The sequence below is a fragment of the Cynoglossus semilaevis genome, chromosome 8, assembly GCF_000523025.1.
Source record: "Cynoglossus semilaevis isolate Cse_v1.0 chromosome 8, Cse_v1.0, whole genome shotgun sequence".
Lineage (NCBI taxonomy): Eukaryota > Metazoa > Chordata > Actinopteri > Pleuronectiformes > Cynoglossidae > Cynoglossus > Cynoglossus semilaevis.
Window position 1 is genome coordinate 28052630 of NC_024314.1, and position 14286 is coordinate 28066915.

The following is a 14286-nucleotide window of genomic DNA, read 5'->3' on the forward strand; positions in this document are numbered from 1 at the left end:
AGAGTTCTGTTGAGACTGAGACTTCCTGTAGGCCAGCTCTTCACTGCCCTCTTCGTGTCGTTGTTATTAACACACCAGCTAACGTAGAGGCTAACGTATGAGGTTCAGAGAGGAAATAATGTGGTCCAATCAAAGCGCACAGACTGTTAAATAAGTTGAAAATATGTAAAAGTCATTAAAATTTCAAAAGCAAAGTCATAAAAGAAACATAGGGCAGGCCATGCCATTAATTCAATGTTTTGACCTTCAAGGAAAATCTTTACCCGTTTTGCTGTGTGACACGGGGCATTGTCCTGCATGAAGATTGCAGGCTGATTGGGCGATGAACGCAAGTGAGGAACCATGTGCTGTTGAAGAAGGTTCTGATACACATTTGCATTCACTCGGCCATGTAGCTGTACAAGAGGCCCAACTCCTGCTGCAGAAAACATGCCCCAAACCATGACACTTCCTCCTCCACCTTTCACTGACTTTTTAACACACTTTGGGTTTAGTCTTTCTCCAATGTGTCGCCGAACATAATGCTTCCCATCAGACCCAAATAAATTAAATTTGCTTTCATCACTGAAGTGAACTCTGGACCAGTTCTCCTCAGTCCACACAACATGCTCCTCAGCAAAGCTCAGTCTAGCTTTTTGATTTTTTCGGCTAATGAGAGGTTTGGTCACTGCAGTGTGGGCCTTCAGTCCAAATGCTGTTAAACGGCGAGACACTGTATGGCGAGACAGATCCTTACCATGTTCAGCCCCGCAATGGCGAGCACTTCCAGCTGCAGTGTGGAAACGATTACCCATTGACATCCTCCGCAGTGACCTGTCCTCTCTTGCATCTGTCTTTCGTGGACGACCAGCCTTCTTGGGCGACTTGAATGAGTTTGTAGTTTTGTAAAGATTCAATATTCTTGAAATCACAGATTTGGAACGACCAACTTGTCTTGCTATGGCTGATAGGGTCATCCCGTTGGTTTTCATCTGGACAACCTGCTGCCGGAGGCCTTCAGTCACTTTAGAACGGCCCACCATCTTGCAAAGTCAGTGAAACTAGCAGTTAGAATGCCAGTTAAATAAGGGTTGACAGATAATCAAGGAAATTAGCACCATGTGCTTGATTAGCACCATTAAGTGGGAGGCACCTGAAAGTGTTCTCTAATTTTGATCAGTGCATTTTCTGGAAAATATTTTTTTTGCGAAATACCTTTAGTCATTTTGTGAAAAAAAGTGTTGTAGTACAATGATATAGACACAATAAAATGTCATTTAACTGTGGAACAGTGAAGATGGTATTATTTCAGATTTATTCCATTTTTTATGACTTGTTCTCTAATTTTGATCTCCAGTGTATATTCATATATACACACATACATACATATATGTATAAAAAACCAAGAGATATGAGCAATAAAACAAAAGTGTTACAGTGATTCCTGGGGGGATTTTCTTCTGTGGTTATCGTTAAGACACGCCGTCAAACAGCTAACACGGACGAGGCAGTTTACCTGAAGGAGAAGAGCGACCCCATGTCCAGCTGGGACAGCAGCTCCGCCTTGGACTTTGGATAAGACAGTCGGTACCGCAGCGTCTCGAAGGCAGGAACCACCAGAGCTTTCTTGGTGTTGGCCATGTCCAGCTGCACCACCGACTTTCTGTCAACACGCAGAGACGCTTCAGTTAGCGTCTGACCGTGTCAGCGGGCGTACAGTCGTACTCTGTCGTAAAGTGGGACGACAGCTCCGCGTTCACACGCCGCCGTCGACCGACGGCAGACGCTATTAGCATTTGTGTCTGTCCAAACCGCGAACATTTTTCAGGGCAAATTAATTAATCGTCGCTAGCGTTTCCTCCAAACTGGAATACACAGTTTGACAGTTTTTTTACTTTTCTGAAGCTGCTGTAGAGTCAGAACTGCAGTAGTACTGCGTTCAGCTAGTACTTTAGCAATTCCATAATACAATATTCTAAAATATTTACCTTTGTATGTATTACTTAAAGATTCAAAAATGTCACTGAGAAGTAAAAGGCTACACAGATACTCGCAGGAATTGAAGAAAGACACAGAAGTAAAAAGGCTGTACACAGTACAGTGGAAATACTTATATATAAATATATACGTGTAGATTTTGGTTCTGTGAGTTTTTTAAGTACATCAAGCAAATACAGTTAAAAATGGAGGATGTAGTTTTTCAGGGACAGAATATTTGTTTGTAGATTTCCAACAATTACTTTGAAGGACGTTTTTTTTACGCATTACACAGTTTCTAGATTCTACTTTCTAGTACACACCAAAAACTGACCTAATATTATATATATCCAAATATCAAATTCCCCCCTGGAGGTAGTACAAAGACACTGCGTTCGTATGACGCCACAGATACTTGTACCGCAGACGTACCTAAGATACTCGTAGAGGCCGTACATGGGCAGGAAGTCGATGTCGGACAGGAACATGTAGGGCGTGTTGACCTGCCGCATGGCCACGTTGCGCAGCAGGTTGACGGGATAGAACTGCCCCTCCTTGTAGACGATGTGGTAACCCACGTTCCCGCGGCTCATCAGGACCTCCGAGCCCTGAGCGTAGCGCAGGAATTGCTGGGCCTCGGCGTCGGACAGGTAGAGCGCCAGGCTGATCGGCCCCTCCCAGTGTTTACAGATGGCCTCCAGCATCTGAAGTCTGCAACGAGACACGTGGACCAGTGACGTCAGCGCGTCGATGATGACATATGAAAAAAAAAAAATACGATGACATCGTCAGATGCACACTCTCTCTGCCGCACACACACACACACACGTTCTTGTTTGCTGAAGGACTACATTTACAGACACCCAGATGTTAATATGCGTAATGTTTTGGTAAGAATCGCAGGAAGTGCGGAATATTAAGTATTTCGTTTTTTTTTTTAACGCAAGTTGAAAGTCAAGATTTCCGATCTGAGTGAATTCTTATCACACGTGCGTCGTTCTGGTCCACATCGTTACTAGCCCTGACACTGAGCTGCTTCTGTTTCTTAATACTATACTAGCATCAGGCTGAACAACGCCCCCTTTGGGCTGACATAATCACATTATATCACAGTCAGTTCGTGATGAGGTTTTTTTTAAATTTTTTTTAATTTAACCCGTGTCTGATTAATCAACAGACTGATTACATTTCCACGAGGCATTGGTTTACAAAGCAATTGTTTCTCCAGCCGGCTGCGCCTACGCTACGACGTGGTTGCCATGCAACAAACACACCAGCACGGAGGCTGCCAACTCAGAAAACACCTGAACCTGGAAGATCAACCAACTCTTTACATGTAGAACGGCTCTGTCCATGGTGCTGAAACGGTTAAACGCTAATATTCGCTAGCAATCGTGAGCTGACACAGTATTTCTCAGCCCTTTTTTTTAGCGCCACATAAAATCCTACGAAGCAAAAAGTCACTAAAAGTTTATGGAATAAAACTTCAATCTCCTCTGAATTTACTTCAGCGTGAAAACCTGGGCCTGTTCGGTTGAACACAACCCTGATGTAGTCGCAGGAATTAAAGAAAGACACAGGTTTATTCTACATCAAGTCTTCTTCAAATGTAAAAAGAAAAAAGATGAAAAAACAGATCAAGTCTCTGATCTGTTTTTTCTGCCTCTGAAACAGAAACTCGATCCAGACTGGGTGATAATTTAATATTCAACACCTCAACACACCCAGTATCTTCCTACTTTGTCCTTGGCAGTAAAAACACAGGCAGCAGTGAAGAAACGACTCCAGCACTGGCAACATGAAATGTTGATTTTATTTATAGCACTTGGTGTGGGTGAGGAAGGTGAGAGAAAGCCTCACTTTTCCAGCCACAGAAGACGCCGTTTGTCAGACAGTCAGAGTCGTTGGCGTGTTTTTTTAGACTCGCTGTCAGTTCCACATTTAACGATTAATACAATAACTAACAAAAAAAAAAGGTGTAAAAACTTAACAGCAATCTCTCTCTCCGTGCTACAGTTTAATCACGTGACCTCCAGCAACCAATCAGATCACAGGAGTATTCCACAGCAGCCACGCAGTACTTGATATTTTTAGACGTACTTTGTTAGAGGCAGATTTTTGCGGCTGTTAAATTTCAACTTTCAACCGTGTTGAATTTTTTTCTTTTCATCTTTCAAACCAAACGACAGACCCCCCAGCGGTCCCCCGCCCCCCATGTTAAAAGCACCAGAGCCCCGGTGTCAGTTATTTGTTCATCCCACAAAGCGACTCTGAGCAAAGCTGCGAACCCCGTGTTGGATTCCAACTGTGAGTGTTTCTGTGCGACTCACAGTTTGCCGTCGCTGCCATCAGCTTTCATCTGTTTTTTATTTTATTTTTTTGAAATAATGAATTGAAAGACCTTGGATGGAGACGGCGAACAGAGAACCGTTGTTTGTTTTTTTTTATTGGCAACAATAAAGAAAGTTTCAGAGCGCCAGCCTTCAGGGGATACTTGACATATTTTGATGATCAACAAATTAGAAAAAAAAAATACTTGGTGGCGCTCTTTGTGAATTCCTAATAGTAATTTAACATCAAGTGGTGACGGTGAGCGGAGGCAGCGCTCCGGAGACGTCGATATTCTTCTTCTCCAGGCGCTCGCATTAACTGATGTTCTTCAATTTTTTTAAATGCGTAAAGTGAAAGTACGTCTGAAAAAAAACGTCTCATTTTCTCCCTGAATTATCATGCGTCTCGTAGCGACGTCCCCGACGTCCATTTGTATTCTATTCCGACGGTGGGACGGACTTCATTTGCCTCGGTACCAGACTCTGTTTTGGATCCAGAATTGCAGGATTAGACAGTGGCCCCGCGGAGGCCACCGAGCCACGGCGGGCCTCATTAAAACAAGACAAAGCCTATAGCCAGAGAGCGCCCCCCGGGGACCGCCCTGTTTATTATACACACTCCATAATAATACATTGCTAAGCAGAAAAAAAAAAAAAAAAAAAGCCCCGACAACAACCTGACGATATGAACTCAGAGCTGGAGCTGCGTCGGTTCCTGAGGGTGATTTAAAATACTATTGAAATCTAAATGTTTATTACACTGGGAGAGAGAGAGAGAGAGAGAGGGGGAGAGGGAGAGACACGCCGCTACTGTCTGCAGGGGACGAGCCGCGTCGCGGGGGATCGACGGGAAGGGACCGTCTGTCAAAATAGTTTTCTGAAGTAAAACAAAACTTGGAAACAAAAAGTAGAAAGAATCTCTCTCTCTCTCATCTTTCTTCAATTCCTGTGAGTACAGCAGCGTGTGTTCAACTAAACAGGCCCAGGTTGAACACCGTGTCAGTAGATTGTCAACTAGAATGACTATATATTTTTGTTTAAATGTGTTGGAAATCAGAGTTGATCAGAAACAAACGTATTCTATAAAACTGTTGTCGTGTTTTTTTTTTTTTCGTTTTTTTTGGTGAGATGATTCGTCGCAGCTGTTTTCACATTTCAACAGGGAAAAAAAAACACTCAGAGTAACAGAGTTCCCTGAACTCAACACCCAAATCATCCAGCCCATGAAAAAATAAATGGGCGAGCGAGGAGGCAGTAAAGAGAACGAGTGTGGTGCTGAAGTGGAGAACAGGGATGTTTGTGAGGGAAGATGAAGCAGCGACGTCAGAATAAAGAACGACGGCAGGAGAACGACGGCAGGAGAACGACCGGTTCTGGTTCTGGTTCTGTTTGTTAAACATCAAACTAAACTTTTTCCTTTTTCGTCTGTCGTACGTTCGACCTTTTTGAACCCTCACACCCCCGTGTCACTGCGACGTGTTCCTGACGGCTTTTAACGCGTTAGTCAAAAAAAATACGTGATGAATTCCTGATGAGAGCGTTTTCGTTGTAAAGTGCAACCATTTCCAACCAATTAAAACAATTAGACTGAGAGCAGAGGAAACGCCGATGAGGGACGGGAAAATTATTACCAGTCATTTTATCAAACTAATGAAAAGCGTGTGTAAAATGTGAAGTTAAGGTTCTACACAAAGGAGTCGTCGGGAGACGCAGGGTTTTTCTTTTTTTTTTTTTCCTCAATAAAGGAGAAATTAAATTATTTCACAGCGAGAAATGGGATTAGGATAAACACGGCAACATTAAAATGCAGATAAAACAGGCATGAAAAGAACACGGCGCTAAAGGAGGAGATTTAGAGAATTACATCAAAATTTACATAAAACAAAAACATATCTGAAGGCACAATCACTCAGCTGTTGTTGTTTGTTCTCCGCGCTGTGGTGTTAGCGCCGCGCTGCTACGTTCTGATGAATATATCTGAATATATCATGTGTGTAATGTAAGTAAACAGGACGGTGAAAACTGCGTTCTTTCTCTACGCTCTCCTCCGAACACCGACAAAAAAAAAAAAAAAAAAAATCTTAAATCCATCGTTTGTTTCATTCAGAGACAGGACTTCTGTCAAATCCTTCCTAATTTACTCCGGTGGTTGTTGTTGGTAGTGCGGCTTTGTCCATACGGGAGGAGAAAGCAGGGAAAGCGTCGCATCGTTAATCATAACCGTATAATTTTACAACGGGTGCTAAAGGTGGCAATAAGAGCTGCTTAGAGAGCGCGACATTTACATCCGAGGGTCGGATGAGCCTCCAGCCTCACCGTCGTAGTTACAACCTGCTTACTCACTGATGCATTTAATGCCACCGTGACCAATGAACAAAGCCGCAGGAGCGCGGCGCTAATTCTCCGAGTCTCTGCTAGAAAAAACCTGCAGTACCAGCCTGGGGAGCAAGGGGTCGCACTAACAACACAACAAGTCACTTTTACAGCCTGAATATTAACGTGACTTCCCGTTTAATTATAATGTAAAATAAACTTTACATCTTCCATTTCCACTGTGTTGGACCATTAACGTGCGGAAATATAAACTGAAATATATATTTATATGTCCTTAACAGGGTCGGTGTTTTTGATGCATTAAATCAGTGATTCCCAACCACTGTGCCGTGGCCCACTAGTGGGCCATGAAAGATCGTTAGCTGTGACGCGGAAAATTATCCACTGTCACTTGATTGGTCGCAAAACATATTATTTATTTATGTGTATGTGTGACAGGCAGAACAATTGAAATAAATCCACTAGGTGGCAGCAGTTGGCTATAAAACTAAAACTAAAATAATCAGAGCTGTTGAAGAAGATCTTTGTGAGCGTCTTTCTTCAATTCCTGCCAGTTTATCATTGTTTTCTTCAACTAAACAGGAGTTCAATTTTTTAGTAAATTTAAACTAGAATATATATAGAATAATATATTTCATTCCATATAGTTTTTGTGAGATTTTTGTTTGGCTGTGGGGTTTTTTTCCCTGATGATATATATGTGCCGTGGCTGAAAAAAGGTTGGGAAACACTGCATTAAATATATAAATAAATATATTTACACACACAAACACACTCATAAATATATACATACATATCTATATACGTATATATAAACGCACATATACTTAAACATGTAAATATACATGTATATTTATATATACACATTTAAGTTTTTTAAATTTTCACAAAATTTTTTTTTAATCATAGAGAACTTTTTTTTTTGTTTCTCGTGTGGTTGTCGGCGTGGAACCGTACCTGTCCATGGAGAGCTGGGCCACCAGGGTGACGTCGGTGTTGTCCACGCTGGCTTCGTACTCGTAGTGGAGGAAGTACAGGTGCGTCCTGTGGACGGTGAAGCGCTCGCGGCGAAACTCGTAGCAGGGGTCGTCCTCGTCCAGCTCTGACAGAGTCTTCTGGAGCTGCGGACAGACACGGAGGGACGACGTCACATGACTGATCGCAGGGACACGCCTACAGTTACAGCAGCTGGAGTCGTGCTGCGTCAGCGGGGCGATGGTCCGCTAACTCCATTAGAAAATATTCTCTGCCATAATCGGAAACTGAACCTCCATTAATCAGCTCAGACGCAGAAAAACTGGATCAGCATTTTTTTTTTTTATTAATTACTGTTTGGTTTTTCAAACATGGTTCACCCTCAAGTGTTTTTGCTATTCCTGTCCTGGCCACAAGATGGAGCTGTCAAGTGTAATTTTTTTTTCCCGGGCAGTTTTTAAAATAGATACTTAAGCAAAGTACAAGCAAAAACATCAAAGCCGTGAAGTAGAAATGGACGTCGTTCTAAGTTATGTCGACGACGCCTTATTTGACTTAATTCTGAGATTCTGTCTCCGCACACAGTTGCTGGTTGTAGAAGTTCATTAGAAGAGTTTATGACGCCGCTCTGTTTTCAACAGCACCAAAAGCTGCGTTGAGCGTTCGGGGTCGCGGTGGCCCAGTGGCCCTGAAGGCGGCCGGTCCGCCGCAGCGGTCGATCCCTCAGTGACTTCATTAGTCTAATCATCGCATTAATGAAATTTAAATCGCTGCTCAAACTCTGAAAAATTGAGCGAGCAAAATATTTCCCCGAGTTAAGGACACACTGAAATTGACTGTTGCCGTAAAAAAAAAAAAAACACCAGCCTGTCGCACCGCGGTGGAAAATTATAACGTGATTAACGGACCGCAGAGCTGACGCTTCCATAATCCTACGGCCTACGGAGACTAAATCTGTGAAAACCAAACTCTCCACTGTGGTGACCTTCAGCAGGTGGGGGGGGGGGTGAGAGAGAGAGAGAGAGAGAACACCGTGAACACGAGTTTGTGTAAAAGTCTATTTCCTTGAACGGCCCACGGAGCCGACGGCTCGGCGTTAAATGGACGTTTCCTAAATAAGGTTATTAAGAAGATCGGACGGAAAAACCAAGGCAGGAAATACTAACTATGAGGAGAACCTGGTGGGGGCGCAGTAGAGCCCAGTACTGCCTGGTACTCTTTGTGACGCCTCTACATTTGAATACTTTTGAACAAACTGTAAAATTTGACTGGCCGCCGTGGGAGCAGCAGCAGCAGCATCAGCAGCATCATCAGCATCAGCAGCAGCATCAGCAGCAGCATCATCAGCAGCAGCAGTAACAGCAGCAGCAGCATCAGCAGCATCAGCAGCAGCAGCATTAGCAGCATCAGCAGCATCAGCAGCAGCATCAGCAGCAGCATCATCAGCAGCAGCAGCATCATCAGTAACAGCAGCAGCAGCAGCATCAGCAGCAGCATCATCAGCAGCAGCAGTAACAGCAGCAGCAGCATCAGCAGCATCAGCAGCAGCAGCATTAGCAGCAGCAGCAGCATCAGCAGCATCATCAGCATCAGCAGCAGCATCAGCAGCAGCAGCATTAGCAGCATCAGCAGCATCAGCAGCAGCAGCATTAGCAGCAGCAGCAGCAGCAGCAGCAGCAGCATCATCAGCATCAGCAGCAGCATCAGCAGCATCAGCACACACACACGCCGGCCTCCATCTGTTGGGTCCAGGCCGACTGCGGCTCAGAGGTACTGGTGGACCAGCTGTTCTGTCTTCAGGACCAGTGACGAGCTCAAACAGCGACAGGTGCACAGACTTCCTCCACAGACTTTAGAGGAAAAATAAACCAACGGCACCGGCACCGGCACCGGCACTGAACTCTGAACACACGACGTGACGTGAAAACACGAGTCAACACGCAGTCGGCAGGTTGGTTATCGTTCAAAATCCAAATCAGTGAGAAATCAGGTTTAATGATATTTTTACAAACGCGGATCCGATTCTAAAGAGTCCGTTCCAGGTTTTCCAGACTCACAGATACAGATATAAACCGCCGTCAGTCGCAGTGAGAACTGGATGAACCTGAGGGTTCGACAAAACTCCCGTCGGTTTCAGCAAAACTGTGCGTCTGTTGTCAGTAGTTCTCAAAGTGGGGGGCGCTCCCCCAAAGGGGCACAAAATCATTTGCAGGGAGGGACATCCAGGTCAATAAATACCCATTTAAACGGTTTTGTACTTTGTTCTAATCCGAACTGAAGAACTGAATCCACGGTTGTTACTGTGTTGACCTGTGTGGGCTGGACAATAGTCTGTTCTACCAAAGGAGGCGCTGCAGAAAAAGAAAAAGTGGGAACAACAGCCTGGAGCTAATGAGATTTCCATCTATTTTAAACACAGTGCTGCTGTATCTGGACCAGCAGTGGAAAAATAAAAAAAACATTTTTTCCTGAAGCAGAAACAGGCGACCATTATTTAGAGGCCGTTTATTAGTTTGAGTCTTTATCCATTCGTTTGCCGTTTCCTTTAATTACGGTGTTTATATTTTAATTGCACTGTCGTAGCTCACTTCCTGCGCGTTTATTTGTCACCGTGTCATTGACGTCAAGAAGGAATTGAATGAATTAATTTGGTAAATAAAATTATTTTTATCAAATATAGACATAAAAAAAACAAAAAAAAAAACTAAAACCTGCTTCTGAGGTTAGAGTTACAGAAGGTTTAAATAACGACAAATAAAATATATGTTGTCGCACGTTACTTTTTACTATATATGTATACATATATCTATATATTTATGTGTATACAGTATATATACATATATGTACATATATAATACATATATTATATATGTACATAAATACCTATATATACACACCATATATATTTATACACATAAATATATATATGTATACATATATATTTATTTATGTGTATAAAGATATATGCATATATGTATATATATTTATATATGTACATATATATACCTATAGATACATACCAAATATATTTATACACATACATATATATACATATACATACATATATATTTGTGTATAAATATATGTGCATATATAAATACATCTATTTATATATGTACATATATGCATACATATTTATACACATAAATATACATATATGTTTATATATTTATGAAGACACATATAAATAAACATACATATATTTACATATATATGTAATACAGGCGGTACACAGTGACACAGTTTTATATGGAGAACTATTAGAACTTACGTTCTCGCTGTTGTGGTCCGCCTCGCTTGGACAACCGAAGAGTTCCCGTCGCAGCAGGTTGCCGTCGTACTCTAGGAACGTCAGGTAGAGGTTCCGAAAAAATTCGACGTGTTTGTTCTTCACTCGCAGCTTCTTTGGAGAGTTCCAGTGGATCACCTTTAGAACCACAGGTAGAAGAACCAAGGTTTACGAAAGAGAAGAAGAAGAAGAAAAAAAAAACTTCCTAATGCTGCCCTCTGTCTGTAGTTTCTCTTTTCGTTTACTTGAAAAGCTTCGATCGAGCAACGTTTTACAGGAATTAGTGAAAATACAACAGCGAGTCTTCAGTTTACGATGATCTCAATCTACGACATCTCGTGGTTACGTCGCCATCGCCTTTAAATATACTAAGAAAGTCTCGTTGCCTTGCTACAACGTACAGTGCGGAACATGAATATGTCACATGACGTTATACGCAGAAGACACTGGATTGTGCTACGTTCACTTTCTGTCGTTTGTGTTGTTTTTTGGGAACTTTTTGCCCTTTGTTCTCCTGAACATTAGTCCGACTCTTCTGATGTTTGTATGTCCTAGATTACGATGTCACGACTGTGTTAGCGTAGCGTACAGTGACACAGAGTGCCGACGTAAGTCGAGGACCCGTGGTACGATCATTGTTGTTGATGTGTTGAAGAGCTGTTATTGTAACTATTATAGACTGTAGTTACGTACATGTACAGCTCCCCCGCAGGTAAGAGATGAAAACTACATCAGTGAGAATATTTGCATACTGCACTCTGGAAATGTAGCTAACAAAAATATACCGGCAGCAGTTTTTAGGCCTCGTTCAGTAAAATCTCACTTTGACTCCGCTGACATCGAAGCCGAGGGAAAAACTCGGATGTGATAAAAGTCCGTGACACGCCTGAAAGAGGAACCGTATATTTTCAGTCTGTTGGGACTGAAGAAGTAGGTCAGAGTCAAACGTGTCTCCGCAGAGCTTCAGACTCCGGGGACGGGGATCATTTTTCCACCTCGGCGTTTCGTTAAACAGATCTGAGGCGACACGAAAATAAAGAAGCTGCGACGATCTGAAAAACTGTTTGTTGTTTCCTCTGAACTGGGACACGGACGGTGGAGACCGACGGAGGGACGGGGTCTGAACCGCCGTCCCTGTCCGACTTCGACGCGCAGCACTTCAGGACAGGACGAGTGAAGTGAGTTCACGGTGCGGACGGCGGGGTCTCACCTTCAGGTCTGACACGTCTTTGTAGCACTTCTCTGAGCGCGTGTGGTCGGACAGCTGGACGTTCCAGAAGCACGGCAGCTGGTGGACCAGGAACGGGTTCTGTTTGATCACGGCGTTGAAGATGTCCTGCGTTGACACAGAGAGAGAAAACACACACACACACACACCGTGAGCCTGGAGCTTTGCCTTCTGTTTCATCATCGACACTTTAATCTGACCTCGCCAGCAGTTTACTTGACGTCAACACGCGGACGACTTTTTTTAAAAACTAAGCTAGCTGTCTTCGTGTGCTGGCGACTTTTTGAACTTGAACATCGAAACATGTCTTTTACCAAAACGACTAATTCTGTTTCCTGTCCTTCTGTTCAGGTCCATGTGAACAGTGACCAGCAGGTGAGCAGCGACAGGAAGTGAAACACTTCATTAACGTGACAGACACTTCAACCCCCGCCCCCCCCCCGTCCCCCCCCCAACACAACAGTACTCGGATCTTCTGTACCAGAGAACTGTTGACCTCGCACAAAGGAGAGAATGACACTTGTAACCATGGCAACTGCTCTCATTTGTAGTCGGCTTGTATCGACTCATGGTCAGATTTTACTTTTACATAATGTTTGTTTTTTTTTTTTCTTCTTCATCTAAGTGCAGTCGTGTCGTCTCATTAGAACTGTTCCCGTCTTTGTATCCGAGCTCCGTCGAACTATTGTTGAGTTTTTTCTGGCTCGTACTTCATTATCTCGTCTCCTTTCAGAGTTTTTTTTTTGTTTCTTTTGATTCAGTCTAAGAATAAAAAACAAAAAAACGTAAGAATTTGACTTGATGAGTTGAAGTTCAATCACGCGGTTGTATGGATCACGATGTTGTCACTGACGTCTGCCTCTGTCACAGACCTTGACGTTTCTACGACGACGGCTGCTGCTAATAGTAATTATTTCAGGTCTTTTGTCGTTTTGAAGTCAACTTTGAAGTCCCGTCCATCTGTCGTCGGTGTTCTCCTTCCCCGAGGATCAATTTTCATCTCCGTCGTCTGCTCTCGTCTTCTGTTTCCGAAGGTCTGACTGAAGGCGAATTTAAACACGATCCAACTGTAGGTGTGAATTTATGCCTTAATTATAGTTTGTTTCTGCGTTTGGTCGCTGACCTCCAGCTCCTCCGTTAAACTGTTCCAAACAAAGGACTTGGAATCGGATAATAAACTTTGATCATTTCGTGGATCTCGGTTCTTCTCTCTCCTCTGTTTTTATTCTGGAGACTCTCCGTCAGTGAAGTGAGACTCTGTGGTTCAGTCTGAGGATTTACGGTGAACTTTATCAGGTTACGTCAATACTCCTTACAGAGTACTGCCTTCATAACTACTGACAATGAAGGTAAAAGGATTCGTCTTCAAATTCACAGCTTCACTAAAATACAGTACGATAAAAAAAAAAGAAAAAAACTCGGAGGAAGTTACGGCCGTACTCACTGGTTTCCTGTCGACTCAGTGTTTTCAGGGTCGCGGCTGAACCTGTGTTTCTCAATTACTTGTTCCTTGCAAAGCGAAGTACTTCATGTAGCCAACGATAAAACGAACGAGAGTTTCATCGGACGGACATTTGTGACTTTACGGTTTTACGAGACATGAGCGTGAACGACGTCGACGGGGGGATAAAAAAACCGTCTGTGGCCACGGAATGGCTGCTGCGATGAGTCGGGCTGACGGAGCTCACGCAGCAGAACGGGCTGATGAAAAAAAAAAGAAAAGAGAGAGAACAAAGACTGGAAGAATCTCCAAAGCGCCACTTAGTGTCCAAAGTGCAAACTGTGAAAGGTTAAATTAAAATCCCATAAATGCACCTTTCATCTACACGAGCTCGGAAAAGCTGCGGGGCAGTTAGAGACGGGACACCCGCCAAGGTCTCGGAGTACGACCTACTGTAGTACAAGTACTGCAAAAGTCTGAGTTAACTCACTGTACACGCACTTTAGGCCAGAAATGGGCAAACTAAGGCCCGGGGGCCCGATGTGGCCCGTTCAGATTTTGTAATCCGTCCCAGCAAACTTTTTCCAAAATTAAAAAATGTATTAATTTTATCATTATACTTTTGTTTTTTCCCCTGCAATACCAACGTTTCCCCAATAGATGGCGTAGAAAATGTTAAACGCATTTTAGCCTTTATGGTTGACTTTTACATGTCATTTATCTTCTGCTCCTG

General features: G+C 43.1%; 1 protein-coding gene across 2 annotated transcripts in view; it reads right to left on the reverse strand.

The window, feature by feature from the left end:
* LOC103383043 (LARGE xylosyl- and glucuronyltransferase 1) overlaps positions 1-14286 on the reverse strand; it is a 26349-nt gene that overhangs the window by 7152 nt on the left and 4911 nt on the right. For both annotated transcript variants that reach the window (XM_025057151.1, XM_017034537.2), the window contains exons 3-7: positions 12095-12220; positions 10867-11022; positions 7578-7741; positions 2389-2667; positions 1496-1642 (exon numbers count right to left, since the gene is read on the reverse strand). In XM_025057151.1, coding sequence (XP_024912919.1) covers positions 1496-1642; positions 2389-2667; positions 7578-7741; positions 10867-11022; positions 12095-12220 — 872 coding nt within the window. The remainder of the gene's footprint in view (positions 1-1495; positions 1643-2388; positions 2668-7577; positions 7742-10866; positions 11023-12094; positions 12221-14286) is intronic.